Genomic DNA, 25348 nt, shown 5'->3' with positions numbered 1-25348 from the left:
CCATTTCAGTCTGAAGTGTAATCCTCTGCACTCACTCAACTAAAACCAATTCACAATGCTCGGGGGAGCCTTCTCCCACCCTCCACCTCCCATTTTCTCTCTTTTACTCAACCTCGTATAGATTCATTGCGTTCTCATACAAAAAGATCTATTTTTTTATTTCAACAAAGATATAAAGGATAGATTGACAGATAAAGATTGATTCCACAATTTCTAATAGGCCTTGTCTATAATGACACCCCCTGCCCTTTGTTTAGACAAGTAAGAGAATCAGGGTAGGTGGCAGAGGGACCTTTCAAGGTCACCTTATGTCCAGCTATGTGCTTGTAAACACCTGTTTTATTGTTGCATATGCTTCATATGCTTCTTTTAGTTGTTGTTGAACTTACTCACACATTTAGATCACATCAATTTGTGTGCGTATTCCCAAAAGAATTGATTTTGGAAGAATTATATGAAAGAGTTAGTATAGTATAGTATATACAAAATATACTATGTATGTTTTGTAGTTTCCTTACACAAAACTGTTAAAAATGTACATTTTATGATGTGACACAGCTACGTTTTGTATTACAATTTTAAAAAAATATAAAACTTAATTTAAGACAGGCGTATAGTTTTGGTTGATTTGGGGCAGCAGTCCCCACGGACCTCTACCAGTCCATGAGTCGCTTGGTACCGGGCTGCGAGAGTTGAGGCTCGGGTGTGATTTTCAGGGTTTTTATTGTTAACTTGGTTTCCCTGGGTCTTTTCCTGTGTTGTAGTTGTGTGTCTTATTTTGAAATAAATATTTACATGTTACCATAGTGAACAGAGAGCATTAAGGGGCAGAGAGGAGGATGTTACTCTCAATGTTGTTGGTGCAAGAGGACGCTGCTAATAAAGTTACACAATTACACAGCGAATTCACGTTTATTATTATATTTGCAAAATACCACACTTTTTGTCTTGGTCGTATCATTTTATTTTGTTGTATTTATCCGTGACACCTCAAAGTCCGGTCCATGAAAATATTGTCTTAAATTAAACTGGTCCGTGGCGCAACAAAGGTTGGGGACCGCTGATTTGGGGGCTCTTAGTGTGGGTAGCATAATGGTGTTAGCAAAGATTTGGTAAGGACTCATAAGTAATGGTAGTTTACTGGTTGTAGGAAGTTTAGAAGTAAATACCAGTCTCCATTGTTTGAGTAAGCATTGTGCTTCATGACCATGACATTGTTGCTTAGTAGAGTTCAGTCAGAACAAGCAAGGAAAGCAGTGCTTGTCCAGAGAAGTAAAATGAAAACCTAGGAAAGCTAAAGTAATATTACATAAACCTGTGCTTGGTTATGGGAGACTGATGGAAAACTGATAGAAGACCAGTGTGCTATGCTGAATCTCTTTTCACTGCTCTGAGATCAGTTATAATCCATGCATTATTATAGACACACCAATTCCTATGAAAAAAGAGGTGGCACTAGCAAATAAGCCAAGTGATTTATAATCTTGACAGATAGGTTTGTGTACAGGAATAGGAATGTGTAAAAACAGTAAAACCGTACAGGTTATTGCCTACTTTTTAAAATTACAGTTGGCTAAAACAAATTTTAAAAACCCAGTTTAAAAACGACTTACTCTAAAAGTACAACATTGAAAGTTTATCACACCATCCACACTGATCCACCTCAATATGTAGCCCACTCTGGCGTTCATGCTCAGGTCTGAAACTTTTGCTTTTCTTGTACTTAATAACATTTGACTTTGGAGAATATGATTCGTTACTGTAGACTAAACAGAATATAAAGCATTTAGAATAAGCTTGTTTTAAAAGCAACAAATGTTGGGTGTAACAGATTCCAAAGTAATGTGTTATTATGATCACATTACATTTTTCAATAATGCAGTATGTAATGTTACTGTACTAAATTCACTAATTACATCAGAGTTACGATTATATTGTTAGTTCCATTACAAAGGCTCTTTAGTTATCTGCGCACCATGTATAGAAATAAAAAAACCACATCAATTGTGCTTTTTTTCCTGACTGCTTATGCAATCAGCTGAATGTCGTTTCTGAAAAAGAAGGAAAGAATGACAGAAGGAAAATGGTGTTGCCATCTACAACTTGTAGATGACTCCACAAGGTGATGGACAGAAACCACTGCACTATGCTCCAACAGTGGTAACTGGCTCACAGTTTGTTTTTTTGGGGGGGGGGGGGGGGGTTGACTAATGATTTTATTGTTACTTCAGGGCACACAGCAAATCTTGCTCTGCCTCTCAGTGGCCACCTGGATCATTGAAAAAGTAGTATCTTCCATCACAGTATTATTTGTGTACACTTACATTTTTGGAAATAAAATAACTATACTTTTCAAAGATGTAGAAAATTCTATTCCAAGCTACAAAACATCCATTCCCTTCATCATTCCTTATCTTCATTTGGCATTTTTTCTTTCCCTGGCACTCTCTTTGCTACCGTGCCACCCCAGTTCTTGGCGGTAGCCCTGCTTGCTGTCTCACCCATCTGTTTCCATTCATTAGGACAGGATCCGCTTCTCTGCTCTTCTGACACCTTTGCACATCAGGCTGCACAATATAATTAAACAGGGTTGTGGGGGAATGATTTCTGAGCTGAAGCTATCTTTTTCCTTTTCCATCTACTTTTGTTCTTCAGTTTATTGAGACTGCATTGTGTTACTCGAACTGAGAAACTACAATGTGCCTTTATATAATCTAGTGTTCAACATTCTCCTTTTTAGGTCATTTGGGTTTTCATTTAAAGAAAACAACGTCTAGTGCATTTTGTTCAAAGGTTTAGATTGGCATGATTAATACTCTTTCCAATCTATTAAAAAATATAATAATGTCAAGAAACAAACCCAGATTTTTTCCATGACATAATTATAACTTTTTAAATCATATCATGATAGACTAATGCAGTATTTGCCAATGCATGCAAAATTAGACTTTAGCTCTGTTAAAGGTAATGTCATCATACTGCTGTATAAAGTACAAGTCATACAAAAGTAGGAAGAAAATCAGATGGGTTCCATTGATACACAGCATAGTTTGCCTCCTATCCTTTAATTCTAATTTTGTTTTCAATATAAATTATTTTGCCACTTGCAGAGAAAATAATTATTGTTAGGATAACTGGATCAACAATTAAGTGCTTTGACATTATAGAGGCTCATTAAAGCATGTATCTGTGATGCACCCACACAGACACACTTATTATGCCTGTGGGGGAGTATAGATTATGAAGAACAGACTTTTCTCATTTCATTTTGACACAAATGTATGGTTTTTATTAACATATTATTTTTATGCTCATTTTAAATTTAATGCAATATGTTGATTTAAGATTTCTCAAGATGAAATTTGAAAAAAAAATTGGAGAATACATTATCACTTGTAACGTTGCATCATTAAATGACTCGGGTAATCCAGAGAAATCTTTGTACAGAAAGCGAAAAGCCAAAGCTATATTTAATGGTTACAATCTTTTGGCCCACAGGCAGCTTTTAGAAATGCTCAGACCACACACAACACTACACTACAGGAAAAAGAGAGATAGAAGGAACAGTCGAGAAGGAGAAACGAGAACATTCTGACATTACACTGAATTACTGTCTGTCTCATTTGCAGACATACAGACACAGAGAGAAGCATATTTCTAATCACATTCTGGGCATTGGGTAGTGACCACCAGCCAATATGACAGACTGGTGTGAAGGATTCCTGGGGTAGAAGGGCAGCTTGTGACCATGGGGAAGATTCTCTGCCTTGATTTCTTCATCAGCAGGTGCCAGGGTCTCCTGACACATGGACACATGCAGCCAGTTTGCACACAGAATAACACATATGTGTGTATACACACTTGCACATTTGATCCCATCCAAGTGAGGGTCTAAGACCTTGTGTTTAGGTTACATGCTGAGGCAACCCCTGAACTGTCCGTATGATGATTTGGATATACACCTGACCTCTAATTTTTTTTTGCCATTCTTTCTTGTAGGGTAGGGCAACATATTTGAATGTTTACAAATATTGATAAAGTAATCTGTCCTGCAACTTGTAATGACCTAATTCTAATATGTTTTTGGTGCTCTAATTTATCAAATTATTTATTTTTTCTTAAGCAACAATTTGGTAATATTTGTCTTTAGTTTACCAGTTAAAACAATACTTTAGGAGGAGGGAAATGATATATATGGGGTAATTAAGTTCATGCTTGCAAGGAAAACAGCTTATTTCAGAGCTTGAAGCCTAATTCATTAATTTATCTACCCATAAAGAGTCTCTTTTGTCTTTGGGAACTTGAGGATATCTGTGTATTACACTTGGTTATCTCCTCTCTCCTATGGATTCTCTGTAACATGCAGCATAGAGAGGGATGAGTGGCACAGGAAGTCCCTAAAGTAAATGATAACAACCATGCATTATGAATCATCACATAGGTGAACAAGACTCAGTGACCTTTTGGACCAGTGGTGGGGACAGCTGAAAAAAAGTCCCTCAACAGAACCCCCCTCCCCGCAGCTTTTATTTATTTATTACACCAGGATATAGGTGCACCAGAAGGGATGTTTAAGAATACAAATGTGTACTTGAAACTTTAAAAAAAAAAAATACAAATGGAATATTAATTTTATATCTTCTGCCTTATTTAGTCAGTTTATACATTGCTTTACTTCCCATTCAATATACATTTATCATCTGCCGTCTGCATTTTTTTTTTCCAAATTCATGACCACATCAACCTCCTGAGGAGACTTTAAACTGCCATGGATACTGTCTAATTTTTCTAAGGCCAATGAGAAACTCTGAATGAAAGAATTAAACTGAGGAATTATTAGTCAACCCATGCAAACTGTTATCTTAAATGTAAACTAAGTAGTTTTTAATATTGGTATGTTTAAGGCAAAACCACATACCTTCATAATACTATCAGTTAATTAATTTATATTTATTTTGTAAACTTTCTGTGAAACTTTGTTGTCATATGATGCATTTTGAAAAATAAAATTAATATTTTTGACGTCCAGGCAACTCTGAGGGGTAAAGCACTGGGAAAGCCAAAGGAAAAAGGATTTTATTAAATAAGACTATGAGTATAGGAATGAAATTTGGATTGGATTAGTAGAAGACCATTTGATCAGATTTAGACTGCGTAACTTTGTGAGTGATGTAAAAATGTTTATCTCGGTCAGGTATAAAGAAGACACTTAATGTTCTTTCCTGATATAAAAATATGACTACACAGCAAGAGCTGGGTTTCAGATTTCATTTGTTTGCCCATCACGTCCTTTTCACAAGTGCTAGGATGCCTGGCTGACCCATAGACCCTCCTGGGTTTCCTTAAGACACAAAATGAGGCTTATATTCAACTTTTAACCTATATAGCATTTATAAACCATATATATTTTAATGGACAATCAGCTTCCAATATTAGGTATCTGCTGATGCCACTTCATCTTCTCATTGTTTGTGTTTGCAGGGCTATTTCTCTGAACATCTGAGTCAGGCTAAAAATGAAAAAGCATAATGTCAGCAGTGACTATTTTTAGAGCAGTTAGTATTAAAGATTGATTCTTGAATGCTTGTTGAGCCAAACAGTGTGTCAGAAGTAAATATTAAAGTTAAGTTTAATCATGATTATTCCCTTCTTTTTAGAAATAGAATAGGTTTGGAACATAGATAAGCTGCTGATCTAATGGACAGCCAAGCAGCTTCTCACAAAGGTCATTTCATGGAGTGCTAATAGAAACCACCCATATATAGGCACATATATAATGTGCTTTGTGTGTGCAACTGTGTGTGTATCCCACCATTCCTCTTGTCCAAACTAAAGTTAGAAACATGTTTTCAAAAGCTTTCAGAGTTTTTGCTCACATAACTAACAGCAAATAAGTACAATTTATTTATATAGCATGTTTCATGACAAATATCACTAAGGTACAACACAAAAAAGACAAAACATTAAAACAAAGTTACCAAAAAGCAAGTTTAAAAGGATGAGTTTTAACTGCTTTGTGAAAGAGACCACTGAGTTCACAGATCTCAAGCTCAGAGGGAGAGAGTTCCCGTTTCTGTTGCAAAGGTTTCAGTGACCTGCTGGGGACATATGGATATGAAAGTTCTGTCATATATGCTGATGCTTGTCCATGCAGAGCTATAAAAGTTAAAACATGAATCTCAAAGTGGACTCTGAAGTTCATAGGCAACAACTGACTAGTATGTGAGTACTTAAAAGATTTAGGCAAACACCTAAACACAACAGAGCCTACTGAGCTGCCCCAGGCAGTTCAGCCTGATTCTCCTGCTTCTTTAGAGCTACCTTCGCTGCATGAACCCAAGTCTGTGGGTCCAACTCCGTCTGCGAGTCAAGAACTCGAGCTAGTGGATCCTGCTCCGTCTGTGAGTCTGGAGCCTGAGTCAGTGGGAAGAATACTTTAAGGAGCTCACAAAGGAAAAAAATACGAGACACTGTGGAGGACAGATGAAAGACAGTCAGGAAGTGCAGAGGATTAGTAAGGAGGAAATTAAGCTGCTATGAAGAGGGTGAAGAGTCGAAAGGCAGTTGATCTTGATGACATAACTATGGAGGTAAGATGTCTAGGAGACAGGGCAGTGGACTTGTTGACCACACTACTTGACTCAAGATCAAGGATAATGGTGCAGAGCTCAAGTAACTACAGAGGCATAAACCTGACGAGAAATACCAAGGTATGGGAAAGAGTTGTTGAAGCAAGTTTAAGAAGAGAGATGATGATCAGCAAGAAAGTGAGCTACAGATGTGATGTCTACTTGATGGCTGATGAAGAATTATAGAAGTGTAGGTCAGAAGGAATAAGTACATAAGAGGGACAGCTCAGGTTGAGCAATTTGGAGACAAAGTTAGAGAGGCAAGTTGAGTTTGGACATGTGACCTCAATGTGCACTACTTGTCCAGTTTTGTACTAAACTTTTCAGCAGTACACCAGTGGGACAATAGGAGACAATGTAGGAAAAACTATGCTTAATACAAATTAATTTAATACTGTTAACTTGGGAATATGAGATGATGGGCTTCTGACTTTTTCTAAAATAGGCTTATTCATCAAATACAGAATTTTGGAGTGTGTGGAATCAAAAGAAAAAAAATATGTTTGCTTAAACCTAGAACCACAGTGGATGTAATTTTGACCCCATAGAAATGAATGTAAAGAGCTCTAAACTGCCCGAAGTAGTCAAAATTCATATACAGTGGGGCAAAAAAGTATTTAGTCAGCCACGGATTGTGCAAGTTCCCCCACCTAAAATGATGACAGAGGTCAGTAATTTGCACCAGAGGTACACTTCAACTGTGAGAGACAGAATATGAAAAAAAAATCCATGAATCCACATGGTAGGATTTGTAAAGAATTTATTCGTAAATCAGGGTGGAAAATAAGTATTTGGTCAATAACAAAAATACAACTCAATACTTTGTAACAACCTTTGTTGGCAATAACAGAGGTCAAACGTTTACTATAGGTCTTTACCAGGTTTGCACACACAGTAGCTGGTATTTTGGCCCATTCCTCCATGCAGATCTTCTCGAGAGCAGTGATGTTTTGGGGCTGTCGCCGAGCAACACGGACTTTCAACTCCCGCCACAGATTTTCTATGGGGTTGAGGTCTGGAGACTGGCTAGGCCACTCCAGGACTTTCAAATGCTTCTTACGGAGCCACTCCTTTGTTGCCCGGGCGGTGTGTTTTGGATCATTGTCATGTTGGAAGACCCAGCCTCGTTTCATCTTCAAAGTTCTCACTGATGGAAGGAGGTTTTGGCTCAAAATCTCACGATACATGGCCCCATTCATTCTGTCCTTAACACGGATCAGTCGTCCTGTCCCCTTGGCAGAAAAACAGCCCCATAGCATGATGTTTCCACCCCCATGCTTCACAGTAGGTATGGTGTTCTTGGGATGCAACTCAGTATTCTTCTTCCTCCAAACACGACGAGTTGAGTTTATACCAAAAAGTTCTACTTTGGTTTCATCTGACCACATGGCATTCTCCCAATCCTCTGCTGTATCATCCATGTGCTCTCTGGCAAACTTCAGACGGGCCTGGACATGCACTGGCTTCAGCAGCGGAACACGTCTGGCACTGCGGGATTTGATTCCCTGCCGTTGTAGTGTGTTACTGATGGTGACCTTTGTTACTTTGGTCCCAGCTCTCTGCAGGTCATTCACCAGGTCCCCCCGTGTGGTTCTGGGATCTTTGCTCACCGTTCTCATGATCATTTTGACCCCACGGGATGAGATCTTGCGTGGAGCCCCAGATCGAGGGAGATTATCAGTGGTCTTGTATGTCTTCCATTTTCTGATGATTGCTCCCACAGTTGATTTTTTCACACCAAGCTGCTTGCCTATTGTAGATTCACTCTTCCCAGTCTGGTGCAGGTCTACAATACTTTTCCTGGTGTCCTTCGAAAGCTCTTTGGTCTTGGCCATGGCGGAGTTTGGAGTCTGACTGTTTCAGGCTGTGGACAGGTGTCTTTTATACAGATGATGAGTTCAAACGGGTGCCATTCATTCATTCACGAGTGGGGGACAGAAAAGCGTCTTACAGAAGACGTTACAGGTCTGTGTGAGCCAGAGATTTTCCTTGTTTGAGGTGACCAAATACTTATTTTCCACCCTGATTTACGAATAAATTCTTTACAAATCCTACCATGAGAATTCATGGATTTTTTTTTCACATTCTGTCTCTCACAGTTGAAGTGTACCTCTGGTGCAAATTACTGACCTCTGTCATCATTTTAAGTGGGGGAACTTGCACAATCGGTGGCTGACTAAATACTTTTTTGCCCCACTGTATGGCCTAACTGTGATTTGCTTACATGCTTCTAATTTCATAAATAATGAGTGCTAAACAATGCGATGAAAACTACATTTTATTGTTTACTTTTCAGCTGATCACCATAAGGACAGTCAGCTGTGAATGACACAGAATAGTTCACCAGAGCTGCTGAGGTTACAGGTACTGCACTTCTAATTAATCAGCTCATCCATGGTGTCCACTCTAAGGGCATATTATGATTTGTTCTTGTGTGTCATATAACAACATTTTGTCATAAGTGCCACTCAACTATCTGTCTTACAGCCTATAATGACAGTTTTGAGAGGATAAGGCTGAGCAGGTACTGCCACATCTAATTAATTACTCATACTCAAAATATTTATTTAATAAAGGATGTCAACTGTAAGATTACAGTACCATTTAGTAATTGAATTATCTGGAGTTAGAGTCCAGACAATACCTACTGTACTTATAAAAATCATATCTTCTTCAAAATTAGGTATGTTAACCTTTGCTGTATTTTTCACAGTAAAATACCACAAAATGCCCAGTAACTAACCTGAAAACATTTCTACAGTTAATTACTGTAATTTGCTTTGCATTATGGGTATATTAAGTTTATTTACATTTACTTACTGTATTTTTTAAAATTGCGGTAGTAGTTATACCTACCGTTAACACATTAGTATTATGTGATTTGAATGGTTCATCATACTGTTTGTGTATTTTTACTCTTTCAGTGGTTGGTTGCAATAGTGCATTACATTTTAACTCTTTCACTGCCAACCATTTCCAGATTTTCCTCCAACCTATGCCATTTGTCAGTATGATACCAGTGAAAGTATTATGGTTTTGACTTTTTAGGGGACTTGCCTGTGTGTAAGGTTCAAGAATTCTGATCATCTAATCTGCTGCATGCAGTTGTATGCACATGCACAGCTGCTGCAAATGTGTGCTTGCCACTGCATTGCCATAGAGATCAATTCAAGTGACAGCTGCTCCTGGGGAGAGGGGAAAGAATGCAGAAAGGCCTCCTTGTAGGGAAATTTTATAAAGCAAGGTTCTCCAAATCTCTCCCAAAATTCTGTGTTTTCTTAATTGACTTCCATTCATATGTAAAGACTATAAGGTTAACTACAAATAAAAAAAGCAGAATTCACATTGCTGCATCTCCATCACTTATCTCTGATTAACCCTGAACAAGATTCACATTTCCTTTTGTTAATTTTTTTACTTGTCACTATTCTGTTGTTGGATTTCACTTAGGTTGTTGCTGCTGTCTGTTTTTGTGTAATTTTGTACTTGTGACAAGTAGTGAATAAAGTTATTTAAAAAAGACGCAGAAAGGCGAACTTCAGTCAGTGGAGAATATTGTAATAATTTGGCGGAGGCTTCTCAGTCGAGCAGTAACTGAATTGCTCATTTACTGAACGTGCAACATGTACAGAACTCTTCTGGGAACTAGTCAACCCAACTTAGTGAAACACACACTGAATGCATGCTGGCCCCGCCCACCCACCCACCTACCTCTACCAACCACCACCACTCCATATCCTGACTGACATGACCTGTGATCCAGTGATTGACAGGAGAGGAAAGACAGGCCAACTTTGTTAACTCTTCATTACGATATGCTCGAGAGGACAAAAGATTTTGCACCTCGTTATTGTTGGACCTCTGTGTGGAAACTGCAAACGGGACGTCATAAGGCAATGCAAAGGACTCTCCTACCTAACATACTCGTTTATTAATTCTTAAGAGCATATATATTTTTTGTGTGTGTGTGTGTGGGGGGGAGGGGGGGCTTAAAATCGGTGTTAGCTTGGTCGAAATAGCACATTAGCTGAATTATTCTGGAAAAAATAGGTTGTGTGTGTTTTTTTCTTTTCTTATTTAAATATATATTTAGATATATATTTTCCACGGGGATCGGCGAGGAACACAGGCGCAACGACAGTCTTTGTCTTTTTCCCGCCGAGTGTGGTGCATTGTCCTCCTGCGCTTCTGTTCTATGACTATTGAGAAGCTGGCCACGCTAACAGTGGGACATTTAGCTTCAGCTAAAGCAGCAGGTAAAAATACACATTTAATGAGAATAAAGAAAGACAACTTTTTTTTTTGGAAATTTAGAGACTGCTAAAACAATCTTATCCAGTTTTGAGCTTGCTCATGTAGGTTAGCCTGCTTTATTTAATTTTGTGTGAGCTGCAGTACACAACATTAAAAAGTTAATATAACATTAGGTTGGTGGCGCGAGGAACTCCAACCTAAGTTTAATATTTATTATTTTTTTAAGTGGGAAGGGGAGCATGTTTTTTTTCCTTTAATACAACGTCTTCCAGGGTCTTTTTCATAGGAAAACCGTGTAACGTCTGTGTTAGGTTGGTCAAAAGAGCAATTAGTTGAATTATTCTGGAAAAGATGGGTTGTGTGTTTTTTTTTTCTTTTATTTACTTATGTAAATATATTTTTCAAGGGTTAAATAAATGCAACATTAAATTAACAATTGTCTCTCTGTCTTTTCCCGCCCAGTGTGGTGCATTGCAAGCCAGAGACTTCAGTGGAACAAGGAGATTGAACATCTGCTACTTGAGTGCACAGTGCAAAGCTGAACCACAACCAGATCGCCACAGCAGCCATCCTTCTTCTGATGAAGTACTTCCAAGAAAAAGAGGACTCAATCTTCATCTTGGCTGACGTAATTATATTTAAAATTTTACACATGCACTCTCAATACTGTCAACATAAACAAAGGAAAAATATTTCAATGATTTTGGGTATCATCATTCAAATCAGTTCCTTTTGTGTTTTAAAGGCTTTTTCCACCAAGATGTCTGTTGAGAGAGAGATGACCTTACCCATCACACCAAGGGTAATAGCGCTTGGTAAGTAAATAGTTTCAATCCTCTTGTAATATTTTTGTAAAAAACCTATGTAATTATTGTGGTATTTGTACCCACAACAACTTACTTAACAGGGATTTGTCTGTTTTATATTGTATAAAATAGAATACACACAGTTTGCTGCTGTTTCTCTTATTATTTATTATACACAATGACCAACAGGAAAAAACAGCCTAACATTTCAGCACAGGCCAAAATGCCAAAACATTAGGCAGTTTTTTCCTGTAATTGATCATAATTTTCATTACATAATAAATAGTAAGAGAAATAGCAGCAAACCGTGTGGATTCTATTTTTGTACAGTGTGAGGCCTGCTATCCAGCATTCTTGTGGAAACCTTATTTGTAAGGGTGAGCACATTGTCTTATTGGACTCTTGTCTGTTTTTAGGGAATAATTTCATGTCTGCAAGCCGCTGGATGATCAGTTTGGAGGGCAAGACATTTTATGAGCCTGAGCAGATGCATGACTTTGCCAGCACCCTTGCTGTCTTCTTTGCGTCATACTACGTTTTCAACCTTGAGTATCAGGAGTCAGCGTCCATCACACTGGAGATGATACAGAGGTAAATACTTTACACCATTTAAGAATGAAATATATGTGATAGCTTGACTACAGTTGCAGAAACATATAGGTGATTGCTGTAATGTATGTTTTAATTTTGAAATTAAAGCAGCCTTTTTTCCGTTAAAAGGTTCTTTGTGAGGATCAATCCAGACATGGGAACAAAATGCCCTTCAAAACTTGGTACAAGCCGCAAGACAGGTTGTGTTGTAAAGAGGAAGGTCACAAGCATCAGCCCTCGGATCACCACCTTCCTCCAGCGGCTCTCTGAGTTTGAATGGAGGACTTCCAACTAGGTAAGAATACAGAGATGATAATATCTTTTACATAGCTGATAATTATATACATACTGTACACACATCCATACAACAGTATGAATGATCTCAGACAGATGTGAACAAGTGAATAACCTGAGCAAACATGAATATTGATGATGTGTCTTTGACAGGTGGTGATAAAGACTACGCTGAACCCGACCATCCTGGTAACGGAAATCTAAATCCCATGTCACATTCTATTTCCTGGGACCCACTGATAATTATTAAATTTTGTAAATGATTTTTGTTTTACAATTGTAATAGTTTATTTAATGTTCATGCTGGTGGGTTTGTCCTGTTTTTAGTGGAATGAAAAACTGTTTTCCTTAAAAAAAATCAGACACAGAAAGGTGAAGGACTGTGTAGTTTTCATGTACGCTTCTATTTATTTTGGTTATTGACATTGTTTTTATTCAGTTGAAAAATGTTTTTCTTGTTAAAAAAATTTATCAACAATAAATGTTGGTTTAATTCACTATTCTGAGACTACTTTATTGAATTATATTGTTTTTTGTAAATGTTCTTATATTGAATATGAATGTTAATATTATTTTATATGCTGTAAAACACAATTACAGTCTAAACAAATTATACTGTACACAATTACAGTGTTATACCATAAACCACATTTGCAGTACAGTGATACTATAAAACTTAATCACGGTAAGTCTTTCTAACTGTAAACCACGTTTACAGTAAAGCTGTTATACTGTAATATATGTTTACAGTAAAGTGGTTGAACTGTAAAACATCACAACAGTAAAGATACTGTAAATCAGTAATTACAGTAACTTACTGGCAATAGTGTTGCCAGTAAGTTACTGTAAAAATACAATAAAATGTCTAATTCACATTGGAATAAATGGTAAATGGCCTGTATTTGTAAAGCGCTTTACACTACATTCAGTCATTCACCCATTCACACACACGTGATGGCAAGCTACATTGTAGCCACAGCTGCCCTGGAGTGCACTGACAGAGGCGAGGCTGCAGGACACTGGCGCCACCGTGCCCGCCGACCACCACTAGTAGGCAACAAGTGAAGTGTCTTGCCCGAGGACACAACAACCGAGACTGTCCGAGCCGGGGCTCAAACCGGCAACCTTCCGATTACAAGATGAACTGCCAACTCTTGAGCCATGAGCCATGATCGACCTAGATTAGGAGTTATAAAAACATAAACCAAAAAACCTCACTCACCATAACAAATTCTGTCAATTCATATACTGTAGTTCACTGCAGGAGATAATTTGCACAAGCAGCACTATCAATGTGGCACTGCTTGTTTGCTTGCTCCTTTTTAATTTAGTAGTGCATGGTCACTCACTAACAACAAGTGCAAATTACTTGATTTTCTAGAAGGAAACTGGCAGGCTGGAGAACATGAAATCTCACTGTGTCTGATGTTTGTGTGAAAAAAGATTTTCTTAGGTCACGGTAGTTTGTGTATATGTCTTTCCTGCATTAACTATTAATGATCTGCACAAGATACGTTTAAGTGGAGGGTGAAAGGAAACTGAGTGTGAAAGCAGAATAAAGGGCTGGGGTACATTAAGGCAGAAGGAGTATCAGGGGTTGGGAAGGGTATCAAGGAGAGCGTTGTGACATTTAAGGGGTATTTTGGTTTACGTAGTTCAAAATTGAAAGTACAGAACTGCTTTGTTCCCAAAGGAATAATGCAATTGTAGGGATTTATTTTATCAGTTGCTTATGACTAAAATGTCCAGCGTTGTGCGTATGACTCAAAATGTAAGAAATTGTGCTGTCAAATATAAGTGCCATTATTACGTAGCTTTAAGCTGAACATGCAATAAATCCGCATGGACTACTAACCTAGTTCCTAAAGAAATATAAGTTTCTGAGGCAGGTTTAGAACAATGGGTCCCTGATTAGCATCATGAACGGCAAAAATAAAATAAAAAAAACAGAAAAGAAAGTTGTTGAAGGTATTTGTCTTTGTCATTTGAGTGGAAGCCCCACATTCTGGGCATTCATTGTTGTTCGGACTTAGTCCTGTGGATGCATTTCCTGCACGGTTATCTGAAAAAACAAAAAAACCCAACTCTTGACAGTCTGACTTTACAAGACCAGTTCTCCTCACATTAAGTACTGATCTAGTGTGTAGTAGACAGTAAATCCACTTTTCAAATGCTGCAGTTGCATTTGTTAAAATATCCTGGGATATTTCCTGGGTTTATGTTGAATTACACACAACTATTGAGTGTGAACAATGTAACACTCAGTCATGCAAGTTGGACATAAGTACAGTAGCTGATGTAACATTCATTTGCCACATTAAAATAGAGTTGCAAAGTAGACAGCAACCCTGTTACCTGAAGTGCTTGGTTCTGCTGAGTTTTTCTATTTGGTTGCTTTAAAAAAAAGAAAAAAGAAAAAAAAGAGTATCATATATTTTACAAGGAAACATGTCTGTCTCTTAGATGCTATAACATTTCTAAAGCTACATTATATTATATCTACTCACCTATTCAAATCACTGAATAAAGGCATTCCGATCGCTTTCATGGCCACAGGGGTATAATATCAAGCATCTAGGCATGCAGACTGCTTCTGCAAACATTTGTGGAAGAATGGGTCGCTCTCAGGAGCTCAGTGAATTCTACCCTGGCACTGGGATAGGATACCACCTGTGTAACAAGTCCAGTTTTGAAATTTCAACTTTTAGCAATATTATAACAAGTGGAAGTGATTAGGAATGATAGAAACTTAGCTATAAAGTGTTAGGACATGTAGAATCACAGACTGTAGTCAGTGGATGCTGAGGTGCCTAGTGTGCAAAGGTCACCAACTTTCTGCAGAGTCAGTCACTACAGGCCTCCAAACTTCGTGTCCTTCAGAGTGTCTCAAGAACAGGGCATAGAGTTTCATGGATTGGGTTTCCAGGCTAAGTTGCCTTACATCATCAAGTGCTATGCAAGTGCCAAGTGCCTCTAGAGCAGTGGAGACTTGTTCTCTAGAGTGAAGAATTGTGTTTCTCTGTCTGGCAGTCTGATGGACAAGTCTGAGTTTGGTGGTTACGATGAGAACAGTACTTGTCTGACTATAGTGTGCCAAGTGTAGTGCAGATTTTAGTGTGGGGTCTAGTGTATGAGGCACTTTGTTCAGCATCCATGGAGATACTAAAAAATAATGTTGCCAGGTGTTGTCCTCGGTCACTTTGTTCCAGTGAACTCTTAAGGACACCAAGATATTTTGGACAATTTCATGCTCCCAACTTTGTGGGGACAGTCATGTTCCAACATGGCTGTGCACCAATGCACAAAGCAAGGTCCAAAAAGATATGGATGAGCAAGTATGGTGTGAAAGAACTGCACATTGACCAATTTACTTGCGTTTTGTTTGTTTGTTTCTAAATAGACAAGTTAACTCATAGTGGACTCCATGTGGTTTATTTGAAGAGTTTTAGTCAGGTTTCAGCGCTCATTAAACAGAAATGACATTATACATGCTTCCTTTAGACAAGCATGTAGATGCATGTCAATCTACAGTCTTTGTACAGTATAGTTTTTTTTTACAAAATCTGATAGAGTATTATATATTCAGTACCTATACTAAATATAATTAAGAGTAAATACCATTCTAAAATAGACATTTAAAATAGAATTGATTAAAGAACATTTTAATTAATGTGAATAAAAGACAAAAGTTTTCTTTATTAAATATGACCATAGGTCATTAATTAAAACAACAACAACAAAAAAAAAAAAAACACAAATTCTGACAATGAATTGAACAAACACTTTGGACATGCAAAGGAATTCAACTGACTTCATCCCTCTTTCCTTCAGCTTGGCTGAACCCAGAATGACCTTTATGAATAATGAGGTATTCCAGTGGTAACCTTGACAACTGGTCTATGTTGTTGGCAGATAGGCACAGAGTTAAAGTAATTCAGCTGCTGACATAGAATGCAGAGTGTTTATTTTGCCCTCTGAATAGAGGGATGGAGGTTTCCTGATTAACACTGACAATCTGAAAAGCACAGTGTGCAAGTACATTAATAATAAAAAACACTTAAAATGCCTGAGCATGCTTTTAAAAAGGGTTATACAGTCATGAAAAGATGTCTGTAAGGTGTATGAATGAACGATGAGGGAGGGATGACAGCAAGGTTAAAAGATATCTTGGCTTGGTTTCATAAACTTTATTTGTCTTATTTTATAGCACCTAAGAAGAAATTCTACACATTTTTGGGGGTGTACTAATTAGTAAGGTTTTTTTTTTAGGATAGGAGGATATTTTAGTATGTACAAAGTACATAATTAATAAGCCAAGAAACTTCCTTGGTGTTCAGCATTAATTACCTCTTCAAATTAACATATCCGCCCCATCATTTTCTCCCACTGTGACTTTAACACTTTAAGATTACAGAATACCCACAGGCACTTTCTCACAGGGACACTGAAAAGGTCATGAACCTAGAACATACATGGTATGTCTCTGTGGTATATAAAGGATAACTTTATGGTTTTGATAGTATTATGTAGGGTCAGTTTTCTGTCCCATCCCCTGTTCTGAATTCCCTGGGGATGGTTTGAGTTCTCTAAGTATATTGATCTGTTTGTCTATATGAAGAATGGATAACCAAAAGAACAAATAAAATCTATTGTAACACATAAATAGTGATAAGGGAAAAAATGAATGGAAATGATTGGTACTAATGCCTGTAATTGCTCACTATATATCTGAGATCATGCAAAGGACATTTAACCATTAAACACTGATAACTTTTTTTTTCTTTTTTACTGCTATACTTATTGTAGATATTAACTTTCACATTTCTGTACTTTTTATGTGTTTCTGTGAGAAATTGTTACTTAACTTGCTAAAACAAATATTTTTGCATGATTAATATTGGCAAAGCCCTTACTGGCATAACTTGTTATGAGGGCAATAAAAAATGTGTTCAACACTAAAGCATTTCCCAAGGCTGCAAAATATTTACTGAATATTACTGAAATGAATTTCATTGACTTGTGCTCTGCATAGATGCACTGATGTGTGCCAAATGTGCCAAGCCAGTGTGCCAGCTCTGTGGGTGCAACTCCCCCAGTGTCAGATGACCAGGTTGTGAATCATTGATCTGAGCAAATCAATAGTCAGCACGTCCATCTCCCGTCCACTCTCAGTGGGTCACCATCTGTGTGTGTGTCCATATCCTGTCCGAAGCCATCGCAGGAGCCCATCAGCACACACCAGGTGGCTGCCATCTGGGTCCCGCCGCTTAACACACAGCATGGTTCTCTGTGTAGGAGAGTGTTGCATGTATGCATGTGCTTGCAAGATAGAGACTGACAACTAAATGTTACATTTGTGGGCGTGGATCCACAGTTACTATGTTGTAAGTGTTGAATTGAGTCCACACATGTGAAACCACAAAGGTGCACAGCGGGTCCATGCAGAAAGGTGAAGATTTCTGTAAAATGTGTGTAGACAAAGATACCCAGTTCCAGTGAAGCTGGTGGCCAGCACCGAAAAATGTTGAGTAATAATAAAGTGTTAACAAGGTGCTTGTTGTTTTGGCATGCCACTATCTTGATGACTAGGTGTGAAATATTTTAGAAGATAGTGTTTTGGTGCGTTGGTGTGACTTTCTAACACTTTTTGACTAGCTCCCTTTCACACTCTTAAGTATCACAAGGCTTGCTGAATTTGTGGACTTGAGTCATGACACTTCACTACACATTACCTCATGCTTAGCTATCAAAATTGGGACAGAAGTCAACATTTTTCTCCTCCCTTTATCTATTTGAGGATATACATTGTCATGCCATTTGACTTTGAAAAGGTACATATTTTGAAATTTACACAGATTTTTAAACACCTACACATTTTTGACAAGTCTTTCTAATTCAACTTTATTTTTAACCACTAACTTCTTCACATGTGGTGCACTACATTAATGTATACTAATGTGCTGCATATTTTCTGGGCTTTACCGTACATGGGCCATCTTCTTCTCCTCCGTCAAAGACACGAAGTTATTATACATACATCCAATCTCTTCACAGCATTTCAGAACAACATATTAGGGATGCTTGGACACTCACAAATCAGAATTTGTCTTGTCACAAGTTATTCACACATAAAATAATTACATTCAGATCAAATAGTACCTAATATAATTATGAAGCTTCTAATCTGCCAAGCTCAAATGTAAAAAATGAACACACAAAAAAAACATGAAATATCCAAATTATTATTGTGCAACTTTGACCACAAATGAAATTTACTTATTTTTAATTAAAATTACATTTTAATTAAACCTGATTTAAATATGACTGCACTCACCTTCATAGTTCCTCATAGTTGTCCACTTGCATATACGCATCCAAAACCCTTGACTTCAAACTTGTCAAAGAGCAAAGATTAATTTCTGTGTCAAATTGTCACAACAGCTGGTCTCGAGCCATGACCCAGAGACTGAACAGCACTTATTGTCAAAAAAGTCTTCTGAAGGGTAAGATGAGTTCAGGAGTACAACCAGGAGCATGTTCAGTGTCTTGGCATTAATAGAGTTTGCATTGGGAACGCGTTCCCTAAGGTCAGACTGTCAATGCAGATTTATACTGTAATGCTCTAAGATGTCAGAGGGAAGCCAAGCAATGTGTTCTATTCTGTGCCAGCACAGAGCACATAGAAAACACAATAGTTTTTGCCAAACCCATCTTTTACTAAGCACCCACCACACTCTGAAATTTGGCTCCCTGCAGTCTCCAAAAGTACTATGATTAGAAATCCTAAACATATAATGAATGCCGATCGCACATCACAGATGCACAAAGAAAAGTGGTTCTAATGTAGTTGTGCTTTGTGTGTAGCACTTGCCAGGGAGACAACTTTCTGAGAGAGCTTGTCTAAAATCGCTAGCCCCGGGACGTCAGGCTAGCGATTTTGCGAGCCCTGATTAGGTATGAGTTTTGATTAGGCAGCAATTTAATCCTCTTTATTTCTTTACCATAGAATGCATATAAGAATATAGAGATCTTTGATCTCACCGATTTCTTTGTGGACTCCCATTTTGAGTTTAGCATTTTGACTGTTGTCAATCCAGTTCTGTTTAGGAGAAAATATTGCCATTTTGCATGACAAGGTGAAATGCAATGATAGCAGCTAATTTTAGCAATCTTGTAATCCAGACTACATGGATGCACATACACCTTCTAATTAGAGCTAAGCAATATAATAAAGTACTAGACTTCCAGGGATTTATAAGTACTGTTAGTAGCAGGCTCTGTAAAACGTTTTTTGTCAGATAACTTCAGTAAAAATGTTCCAAAGGCACCAACACCACAAACATAGTCCTGTGACTGAGATTAGCATAAGTGACACTTAGCAGACAGCTAGATTGGCTAGCTTTTGGAACCAGCCTTGAGTGGCTATTGGAGGTACTTCAGCATTACCATTACCCTTTCATCAACAGAAGCTACTTATACTTGATGTAAGAATTATATTAATATATTTAGAACTTTTCTTTTCCATTTTTATTGAACCTTTATTTAATGTAATTAATAAATTCTTAACAAATTCTTATGCATATACTTCTCAAATAACATTATTTACATTAAATATTAAATTAAATAATCTTATTTGAGCTTCAATGATTCAATAACTCTTTTGGTTTTCAGTTACATCTGCAGTTGTACACATTTACATACATAAGTGCATAGGTTTTATGAAGGTTTTATTTTATTATATTGTGTTGTGAGTAAAAATCCAACTTCTGTCTATAAGTTGATTAACATTTACATTCTGGGCAACCAACCATTGTACATAACCTTTCTGCATGATTTCCTCCTCTGCTTTATCTATCACTAGGGATGGGAATTGTTAATCTGCTTGTTGGTTCCACTTAAACATGCATAACAATCTGCTGATTTTAATTTGTGTGTCGGAGGAGGAAAATAACAATGCAATCTATAGCATGGATGGACATAATCTTTTTTATAATACACAAACGCACGAGAGTGCGATTGTAAAGTGGGAACTGCATCCCGGACAGAAACAGCTGCATTATGGTGCCAAAACATATTTGACTTTTTGCAAGAACCTGCATAGACAGCATTCTAATGCTAAGCTAGCCAAGAACCCAGAAGGACATTAAAGCTGAGTGAAGACTGTCCCCAACCTGACAGCCAGAACCTGTACTTCAACAGGTAACAAACTCATGAACATCATGCTGCAGCCTGACTAATTAATTAGAAATAACTAGCTCTAACTAATTAGAGCTAGTTATTGCTTTAAAGTGTCTGTGGTGATTGCTTTAAAGTATCCTTGTGCTGGTTTTCAGCTTTGTCTTCATACAGAAATACTAATCGAAAGATTACAGAATTGGGACTTGGGTTGGTGTGTGGGGCTGTAGCCTCTGGTTTACATTGTTAACTGGTAATCAGGAGTGTGTTTTAGCTATTTTACAGAATAACAAGAAAGTAATGTAACAAGTAGTATAATAACTTACAAGTGTTCTGTGTAATATGCCTAATATTTACTTTTTAAGTAATGACCCCAACACTGAGCACAAGAAAGATGGCAAATACCTCCAACATGCACAAACATTTGACCCAGAGCATGCAATGCATTTTCAAAAATGTAATGTCTTTGATATGCTGCTCAGCAATGGTGGTCACTTTCAAAGTAAAGCCAAAGAGAACCCAATGAAAATCAATAAGAGAATCGATAAGTGATATTGACAATGGATTTAGGGGACATCTCAGGCCCTCCAAGGTTTGGAGGCCTATCTCCACCCACCACTACTTCCCCTGCCAGTGGCGGACTCCCTCAGGTGTCAGTGCATTGGTGGTTCTTTGTGTCCGGGGATGGGCGTCCGGGTACACACCGGCTCACTCCTTGGCGGCCGCTTATCGGGGCCTGGAGCCTGGGGCTTGCTCGGGCCACTTCGGTGGGGTGCCCCCGGCCTCTCGGCCTGGGGCTCGGTCACTCAGGCACAGCTGGCTGCCGGCGGAGCTCACGGGCGCGCCACTGCATCTCCCCCTGGCTTCTGCTCCGCGGCTGCTGAGTGAGCCCTCATCTGGGACTCTCCTCAGCTCTTACTGGGACAGTGGCGCGGCTGCCCCTCTGTTGGTCTTCCTTGGTCTCTTGTGTTCTGGGGGCCTCTGGATGTCTGGAGTTTTGATCTCCTCCATACCTGCTTCATGCCCTGGAGGACGGGGCTGTGGCTCCCCACACTCCCTAGCAGATCGTTACATGGAGAAACCTTTGGAATGCAAGCATGCTGATCCACACAGGTATGCACACAGGTGTACACACGGGTATTCACAGACGCGGACTACAGCTTTCTTGGCTGCTGCCTCAAAGCACATTGTGCGCTGTCTATCTTGCGTGCTGCACAATATAGTTTATTACTTAGTATCTACTGATATTTACTGCTAGCTAGTTTATTGTGATGGTGCCGTTTTTTTTTATTATGTTGCTCTTTGTTGTTTGCTTTCTCTTCTGTTTTTTTTTCTTTCTTCCCCCCCTTCTCACCGTCTCTTCTCCCCTTTGGTTTTCTTTCTCTCCCTCTCTTTCTTTCATTCTTTCTCCCTGTCCTATCCCCCAGTCATGTCTGTCCCGTTTGTAGCAACTGAAAATAAAATAAATTCATAATTATAATAAAGGTCAATCAAATGGACCAATATGGCAAGGCCATGATGATCCACTTGGTAAAATAAATCCGCTTGGCATCTTTCTTGGCCTTAAGACAACAATTCTGATGGCTAAAGATCCAAATGGGACACAAAAAAAAATAAAAAAAATAAAAAGACAATGGAATCACATTCACTAAATTCTTATCACTTCCCATCCCTATCTATCACTGACACAGAGCATAATGCACCACACAATGCTCTGCATCTTGTATGGGTCTGTACCCCATTTCGTCTTCAGCGCAGATGTTTTAGGTGTGTATAGATTAACATGCACATACATACAGTCTGTTTTGTATGTTATCCCAAATCCCCAAACACCGCTACCTGCTATCATAGTAGCAGTTACACAGGCTGCGCTTTGGAGCAGAAAAGTAAACATACTGTGAAAGACTCTTACTCCCTTGATAAAACTTGCAGTAACCATACATCACAAGAAAATGACCTGAAAAAAAAGAGACATATTCAGGTTCATAGGCAAGGGTAGTTTCAGAGCCTGGCTTGGCTTTAGTCTGTGATTACAGTGTAAAAGTAAACAATTTCTTTGGTCTGCAGAGAAAATAAGAGGCACACTGGTGTTGTTCACTGCAGGTCTAATTATAAACCATAAATTCCTCATTCACCCTGCTGGGGCCTTTGTTTTGTTCTTCAAGCTCAGGTCTTCTACCAGTCCTTGAAGCTTGAGGATCCTGCTTAGTATCTTAGGTGTCCCTAGGACTCCGCTCTTCTGGATAAAGATCTCAAATGTCGTTCCTAGAATCTGCTGGAACCCCTCCCTAGTCTGGGGTGTGTGTGTGTGTGGGGGGGGGGGGGGGGGTCCACTGCTTTAAGTGTCACGATTAACACGGAGACCACTGTAACCTTCATCTTCCACATCTTCACTTGTTCTTCTCTCATCCCTTGGTGTTTCACGAGCTTCTCAAGTTCCTTGTTCCTGATGTTTCTATCATTGTGGCTTTATTCCTCTGCTTGTTCATCACTACTATTAGCTATTAGCCATAAAATTAACATGCAGAACAATTAGGATTCAAAGAATGCAGAGATACTCCTTTCTACCTTCCTTTTTGTAAAATAACGTGTTTCAGAACATTGCATGCAAAAAGAAGTAAATATGGCAATGAAAGGCAATGAAACACTGCCTTTAGCTAGCCTCTGTCAGTGCGCCCCAGGGCAGCTGTGGCTACAATGTAGCTTGCTATCGCCAGTGTGTGAATGTGTGTGTGAATGGGTGGATGACTGAATGTAGTGTAAAGCGCTTTGGGGTCCTATGGACTAGAAAAGCGCTATACAAATGCAGGCCATTTACCATTTACCATTTGAACAATAATGGGCTCTTTCTTCTGTGTTGATCGCTCTGTGTACTGTATTGATAGTGGTTGCTAGGTTACAATAAAAACGAAAGAGTTTTGGGGTGTAGTACAACATTTGGGTATTTGCCGCAGACAATATAAAAGATTAAATTGCATACTCATTGCCTAACAACACATCCTTGTACCTTCCACCAAGGTGATGACAGTGAAAAACACTTATCTCGAGGCTTCAAAACGTCACCCATTGGTTTATGTTAGCTGTGTTAATGTATCATACTTCAAGCATAGTATAACCAAGATTTACAAAATAGATTTTTTTTCCCCAAATTCAGTATTAATTGAGTGGCTGAGCAAGTGAACTAGCAGGAACTTAACAGAAAGCCATATTCCATGGGTTTCTATAGGACTATACCAGTGGTGTCCAAACCCAGGCCTCGAGGGCTCGTGTCCTTCAGGCTTTAGATGTGTCTTTGATCCATCACAGCTGATTTAAATGGCTAAGTTACCTCCTCAACGTGTCCTGAAGTTCTCCAGAGGCCTGGTAATGAACTACTCATCTGATTCAGGTGTGTAGACCCAGGGTGACATCTAAAACCTGCAGGACACCGGCCCTCGAGGCCTGGAGTTGGTCAAGCCTGGACTATACAATGTATGTCATTTTGCAACCACAGCTATCACCATCTGTTGGTCTTTAGATAGAGTGCAAATTATTTTGACCTTAATTTTTCTGATGTGGCAACTCTATCCATGTTTTATACGCTGTACAGTCTTTGCAACAGCCTCTGCTTTAGGGCCCATTTTGCATAGAGTAAAACAACAGCTATTTGATAGATACAAATAATATTTAGACTTGCACCCCCAGACTAATGATAGCTTAAGCTAGATATTTGCAGTTTTGTCTTAAATGTTTCAATAAATATTACATGAACTAACATAAACATGAAATGTCAAAGATTTGGTGAAGTTTCATCATAAACTGGTTTTATAGTCACACAAATGTTCCAGTTTTTTCGGTTGGACAGAGGGGAGGGGAAACGTGGGTTTACACCCTCCCAAGATGCGTTCCTGTGCAGTCCTGACTTCCAGATCTTGATTGGCTGATGTGTGGGATAGAACAGAGGAAGGAGCAACAGCAGAGGTCACCGGTAACTGGGGAACCACAAAAAACACCTCAAACATAAAAAAAATATATTATGAAAAGCACAGAATGTGGCTTGAGTGGACACTTTCATTGTTTTTAACACTCGTTTTTGCTTGAGCTTTTTGTCTGTTAAAACGTTTGAGCAACCAACAACAGCACAAGCAAGAGTGGCCCACGGGCCATTTGTACATTACCTCTATCTGACAGCAGAGCTCACTGCAGACAGATGGGCAGTGTGTGGGGTGTAGCAGACAACAAACATGCTACTTCTGCTCAACCATAAAACCAGCTGTAGCTTTCTTAGATTTGTGTTTTTGTGCTATTTACCAAATGTTAGGACACTAACAATACTACCTTAACAACCTAATTAATTCAATAACATTTGATTTGTATTTGTTGCTTAATGCTGTGTTGTGTGTGTGTTATGAGCAGGTTGGTTTCTTCATAACACTCATCTGAGTTATATTGTACACAGCTTTTTTTTTTACATGCAAAAAAATGTCTTAAAATAGCAGGTGGTGAATCAAATGCAGAAATATGCAGAAAATGAGTGACTCTGTGTGTGTACACATGAGCCTGTCAGTGGATATTTGCTTCGTTTTCGCACAGTTTCACAAGCTTAAGTGACAGGGTCGT

At 38.5% G+C, this 25348-nt stretch overlaps 1 protein-coding gene across 1 annotated transcript; it reads left to right on the top strand.

Annotated features, from left to right (window-relative positions):
* Positions 1-10559: 10559 nt before the first annotated feature.
* On the top strand, positions 10560-13074 carry LOC113023437 (uncharacterized). The gene is made up of 5 exons (XM_080299806.1): positions 10560-11511; positions 11629-11698; positions 12106-12280; positions 12410-12575; positions 12728-13074. The coding sequence occupies exons 1-4, from the start codon at positions 11464-11466 to the stop codon at positions 12573-12575; spliced, it is 459 nt and encodes a 152-aa protein (XP_080155932.1). The 5' UTR covers positions 10560-11463; the 3' UTR covers positions 12728-13074.
* The last annotated feature ends 12274 nt before the right edge of the window (positions 13075-25348 follow it).

The sequence above is a fragment of the Astatotilapia calliptera genome, chromosome 1 (assembly GCF_964374335.1).
Source record: "Astatotilapia calliptera chromosome 1, fAstCal68.1, whole genome shotgun sequence".
In the NCBI taxonomy this organism is placed as follows: domain Eukaryota; kingdom Metazoa; phylum Chordata; class Actinopteri; order Cichliformes; family Cichlidae; genus Astatotilapia; species Astatotilapia calliptera.
Note: the sequence above shows the minus strand (reverse complement) of the source record. Positions and strands in the feature narration are given on the sequence as shown.